Here is a 6,000-nt window from a genome sequence, read left to right on the forward strand (position 1 = left end):
GATGTGCGTTTTTGGAACTGGTCCTCCTGGGAGCAGATGCGGCGGAGTCGAAGGAATTGGGAGAATGGGATGGCGTTTTTGCAGGGGGCAGGATGGGAGGAGGTGTCGTCCATTAGAAACATGCCTTGCCAGACTGCAACCTATAGAAGCTTAGAGCCTGTATGCCTCTGACTCTTCACTTTAGGTAATGAAGGGTAAATAGATCAACCAGGGAAGATGGAGGCCGAGGCAAAATGTCTGGAAACCACAGCAGCTGGTAGAAGTTAAATTCAATTTTAAAAATCCGGAATTGAAAATTAGTCTTAGTAATGGTGACCTTGAAATTATCATTGATTGTAAAAACCCATCTGGTTCACAAATATTCTTGAGGGAAAGGAATCTCCCATCTCTACCTGTTCTCACCTATATGTGACACCAAGCCCATAGCAATGGGGTTGGTTCTTAACCAGCCTCTGAAATGGTCTAACAGGTTGCTCAGTTCATGAACAATTAGGGATGGACACCAAATGTTGGCCTTGCCAGTGATGCCCACAGCCCATGAAAGAATAAAAAAAACGTACAATCAAGCCTGACGTCGGTGGTGAGCAAGTTGTTGGAGGGGATCCTGAGGGACAGGATGTATATGTGTTTGGAAAGGCAAGGACCTGTTAGGGATAGTCAACATGGCTTTATGTGTGGGAAATCATGTCTTACAAATTTGATTGAGTTTTTTGAAGAAGTAACAAAGAGGATTGATGTGGGCAGAGCAGTAGATGTGATCTATATGGACTTCAGTGAGGCATTCAACAAGGTTCCCATGGGAGACTGGTTAGCAAGGTTAGATCTCATGGAATACAGGGAGAACATGCCATTTGGATACAGAACTGGCTCAAAGGGTGGTGGTGGAGGGTTGTTTTTCAGACTGGAGGCCTGTGACCAATGGAATGTTACAAGGATCGGTGCTGGGTCCACTACTTTTCATCATTTATATAAATGATTGGATGTGAGCATAAGAGGTATAGTTAGTAAGTTTGCTGATGACACCAAAATTGGAGGTGTAGTGACAGCTAAGAAGGTTACCTCAGATTACAACGGGATCGTGATCAGATGGGCCAATGGGCTGAGAAGTGGCAGATGGAGTTTAATTCAGATAAATGTGAGGTGCTGCATTTGGGAAAGCAAATCTTAGCAGGACTTATACATTTAATGGTAAGGTACAAGGGAGTGTTGCTGAACAAAGAGACCTTGGAGAGCAGGTTCATAGTTCCTTGAAAGTGGAGTCGCAGGTAGATAGGATAGTGAAGAAGGCGTTTGGTATGCTTTCTTTTATTAGTCAGAGTATTGAGTACAGGAGTTGGGAGGTCATGTTCCGGCTGCACTGTACACTGGTTAGACCACTGTTGGAATATTGCGTGCAATTCTGGTCTCCTTCCTATCAGAAAGATGTTGTGAAACTTGAAAGGGTTCAGAAAAGATTTACAAGGATGTTGCCAGGGTTGGAGGATTTGAGCTATTGGGAGAGGTTGAACAGGCTGGGGCTGTTTTCCCTGGAGCATCGGAGGCTCGGGGTGACCTCATAGAGGTTTATAAAATCATGAGGGGCATGGATAGGATAAACAGACAAAGTCTTTTCCCTGGGGTGGGGAGTCCAGAAGTAGAGGGTTTGGGGTGAGAGGGGAAAGATATAAAAGAGACCTAAGGGGCAATCTTTTCATACAGAGGGTGGGACGTGTATGGAATGAGCTGCCAGAGGAAGTGATGGAGGCTGGTACAATTGCAACATTTAAAAGGCATTTGGATGGGTATATGAATAGGAAGGGTTTGGAGGGATTTGGGCCGGATGCTGGCAGGTGGGACTAGATTAGGTTGGGATATCTGGTTGGCATGAACGAATTGGACAGAAGGGTCTGTTTCCGTGCTGTACATCTCTATGACTCTATGATTCATACAGACATCACTATTTTAGACAGTAATAGCAACACCTGAGGGGAATATCAGAGATTTTGGAAAAGGTGTATTTTACTATATACTGAAATATCCAATGCACACAAACCTTTTAATATTTTATACTTGATTTTATATTAATGGCTGTCCCTTACCCAGGCTTTATATTTTGATTACTTGTTTTTTTTTATTAGATTACTTACAGTGTGGAAACAGGCCCTTCGGCCCAACAAGTCCACACCGACCCGCCGAAGCGCAACCTACCCATTCCCCTACATTTACCCCTTTTTACCTAACACTATGGGCAATTTAGCATGGCCAATTCACCTGACCTGCACATCTTTGGACTTTGTTTTATTGGTAACATTATTACAATTTGGTATCTAGTGCCATAATTACATTAGATTAGATTACTTACAGTGTGGAAACTAGCCCTTTGGCCCAACAAGTCCACACCGACCCTCTGAAGACCAACCCACCCAGACCCATTCTCCTAAATTTATCCCTTCACCTAACACTACGGGCAATGTAGCATGGCCAATTTACCTAACCTGCACATCTTTGGACTGTGGGAGGCAACCGGAGCACCCGGAGGAAACCCATGCAGACACGGGGAGAATGTGCAAACTTCACACAGTCAGTTGCCCGAGGCAGGAATTGAACCCGGGTCTCTGGCACTGTGAGGCAGCAGTGCTAACCACTGTGCCACCATGCCGCCATATTTTTCTTTTTTTTTAGTGTTTGTACAGCATATGATACCATATTTTTCTGTTCTCCTTTCTCTACCGTATTCACTTAGGCTTCTTGATTAGATTAGATTACTTACTTATAATGACCTTTCAATCTTTGTTTCTCTATCTTTCTCTGTCTGTTTACACTATTGATCAGGTTTCAAATGATCAAATAATAAATCATTTTCTTCTAACCTATAGTCTGTCAGGTTCAACAGGTAAGTCAAAACTTCCTGCAGTTTTCAGGAACCAAAAGTCTCCAGAAGGCCATAGAGCAAGATATTAATCTTCAGGTGAGTTTCAATCCAATTTGAGGTTGCCAAATCTAATTTTTCTGTCATAAAAATGACTCAGAGTTGCCTGCCATTTCAACACACCACCACATTTCCATTCCAACATCTCTGAATGGGCCCACTGTAGTGCTCCAGTGAGACTCAGCATAAACTGGAAGAACAGTATCTCATCTTCTGCTTGGGGATCCTTCTGGACTCAATATTGAGTTCAAAAATTTTAGAACCTGAACACCTCCTTCCATGTTCGTAACCCCCCTCCACACCCTATGTCCTGTCATGACATGGACCGTTTTCAGTGCAGGATCTCATTTTCACCTACTTATTATCCCCATTATCAGCTTTTCTCCTTCCCTAGTTTACCACCATCCATCCCTTTTTCCACTAACTGTCTTATCTCTCCAGGTTCTGTGTTTACCTGTTTACTTACTCCCACCCCAACCCGGTCATTAGCACATATGCCATCCTTTCCCAGTGACCATCAGTTCTGAAGAAGGATCACTGGACTCGAAACATTAACTCTGCCTTCTCTCCACAAAAGAAAATCAAGATTGTTTTCTCCAGGATTTTTTTTTATTCATTCATGGGAAAAGGGTGTCGCTTCCTAGGCCAGCATTTAAGGCCCATCTCTAATTGCCCAGAGAGCAATTAAGAGTCAACCACATTGCTGCGAGTTTGCAGTCACAGAAAGACCAGAACAGGTAAGGATGGCAGTTTCCTTCCCTAAAGGACATTAGTAAACCAGATAGGTTTTTCCGATAATCAACAATGGATTCACGGTCATCATTAGATTCTTAATTCCAGATTTTTAAAATTTAATTCAAATTCCACCATCTGCTGGGATGGGATTTGAACCCAGGTCCCCAGAACATTACGCCACAGCAGGATTCTCAACACTTACATGTCATTCCGAAAGACTCCAGGCCAATGCTGGAGGGCTGGCAACCCTAATGTATAGGCATTAGACTGAACCCAGACTCCCTCGAACAGCCACATCAGTGTAAATCAAAACTGCTTCAACTTTGTAACGCAAATGCACCCTGAAGATTACAGGCTTGAGTGAAGCTATGATGCAGTGCACTGAGGGAAGACTGCTACCAACCGAGCCCACCTTCGCCTCATGGTTAGGTAACGAACGATGGAAGGAGGCTGGTTTGGAGGGTAAATAGTCACATTAACCTGTGAGTCAAGGGGTGCTGGAAAAGCACAGCAGGTCAGGCAGCATCCAAGGAGCAGGAAAATCGACGTTCAGGGCAAAAGTCCTTCATCAGGAACGTCTATGCCTGACCTGCTGTGCTTTTCCAGCACCACTCTAATCTTGACTCTAATCTCCAGCATCTGCAGTATCCACACTAACATAGAAACATAGAACAATACAGCGCGGAACAGGCCCTTTGGCCCTCGATGTTGCGCCGACCTGTGAACTATTCTCAGCTCGTCCCCCTACACTATCCCAAAGTCATCCATGTGCTTATCCAAGGATTATTTAAATCTCCCTAATGTGGCTGAGTTGACTACATTAGCAGGTAGGGCATTCCACGCCCTTACCACTCTCTGCGTAAAGAACTTGCCTCTGATATCTGTCTTAAGTCTATCACCCCTCAATTTGTAGTTATGCCCTCTCGTACAAGCTGTCGTCATCATCCTAGGAAAAAGTCTTTCACTCTCTACCCTATCTAATCCTCTGATCATTTTGTATGTCTCTATCAAATCCCCCCTTAGCCTTCTTCTTTCCTTAGCTTTCTTCTAACCTGTGAGACCTGTCTCTCTGCAGGGTGTCCCTGGCGGGGCCAGCATTTATTGCCCACTCCCAAAACAGAACGGCTTGGCTCAGCCATTTCCGACAGCGGTTCAGAGTCAACCTCCCTTTGCTGTGGGTCTGAAGTCATATGTGGGTCAGACTAGGTAAGGACAGCAGATTTCCTTCCCTAAAGGAGATTAGTGAACCAGATCGGTCTTTATGACAAACCATGATATTTTGTGGCACCTTTGCTGACCTTAGACAGAATCATAGAATGCTTAAAATATGCAAGCAGACCATCAGCCCATTGAGTCCACTCGGAGGAGATCCCTTGAAGATTTCATTAATCGAATTTAAATTCTGCAATCATGGCCCGGAGGCTCTGGATTACCCAGTCTGGGGGGGAAGGGGGCATCAATCACAGTTACCTCTGTTCCCCTGAAGAAGGAGCAGCGGTCCGAAAGCTAGTGCTTCCAAATAAACCTGTTGGACTGTAACCTGGTGTTGTGTGATTTGTCCACCCCCAGCCCAGCCCAGCCCAGATGTCCCAGAAGGGCGGAGCTAGTTCGGAGGGGCTGAGTGGCCTCCCCTGTGTGGTCGGGCAGTGGGGGAGGATGAATGAAGTCGCATTGTTTCCTCTTGTTTTCTTTGTCTGACAGTGGTTACCTGATTTGTCCGCGTCCTGGGCTGAACTCTCCAGGTCCTGGCTGTCGCCGCTTCCCGTCTGGCTCACACTGGACTCGCTCATCGCGGGACAGGCTGATTATGGCACCGGCTCCGCGGGGAGTACAAACCATTCAGCCTGCTGCCCCCCGCCGCTGTTCTCCCTTTTATTCCGCTTCGTGTCGGATTTTGTACCGACCCTGATCCAGAGCACCGCCACAGAGGGTTCGCTCGCCCGTTGTTGTGACCCGTTGCCATAGTGACCGGGCCGCTCGCCCATTGGCTCGCCACGCCCCCCTCACTCTGATACACTCGCCGAATGTTGCTGGTCCGGCCTCAACCGGCCCCGCCTCCTTGGATGGCCGTTCGGCCCAGGGCTGCTGGGTCTTCTCATCGCCCAGCATTGAGTGGGATTACCGCACCCATGGTGGCAATTCGGCCCATCGTCTCTGTGCATAAGCAATTTGGCAATCCCTTTCCTCCACCCTCTGGTTCCTCCCCCCACCCAGACTCTGGCTCTTTCCCTCTGATCCCGCAGATGTTTTTTCACCTCATCCAATTCCCTTCATTTTCCTGATCCACCACACTGGCAGAGAATTCCAGATCTTAACTGCTCATCATGTAAAAAAGGAGTAGGCCATTCAGCCCCTCA

The 6,000-nt window shown here is 46.4% G+C and overlaps 1 protein-coding gene across 4 annotated transcripts in view; it reads right to left on the reverse strand.

Moving 5' to 3' along the window:
- Positions 1-5,714, reverse strand: part of LOC122556201 (glutamate-rich protein 6-like) — a 70,655-nt gene extending 64,941 nt beyond the window's left edge. Inside the window, exon 1 of one of the 4 annotated variants that reach the window (XM_087993335.1) lies at positions 5,352-5,702. In XM_087993335.1, the coding sequence (XP_087849461.1) occupies positions 5,352-5,433 (82 nt within the window). In that variant the 5' untranslated portion in view covers positions 5,434-5,702. Of the gene's footprint in view, positions 1-5,351 lie in introns of all 4 variants that reach the window. The other 3 variants (XM_087993334.1, XM_087993337.1, XM_087993338.1) reach the window with 3 other exon arrangements.
- Between the last annotated feature and the right edge of the window lie 286 nt (positions 5,715-6,000).

Source organism: Chiloscyllium plagiosum, unplaced genomic scaffold, assembly GCF_037043375.1.
Source record: "Chiloscyllium plagiosum isolate Xiang-an unplaced genomic scaffold, Cpla_swu_hap1 HiC_scaffold_13, whole genome shotgun sequence".
In the NCBI taxonomy this organism is placed as follows: Eukaryota; Metazoa; Chordata; class Chondrichthyes; order Orectolobiformes; family Hemiscylliidae; genus Chiloscyllium; species Chiloscyllium plagiosum.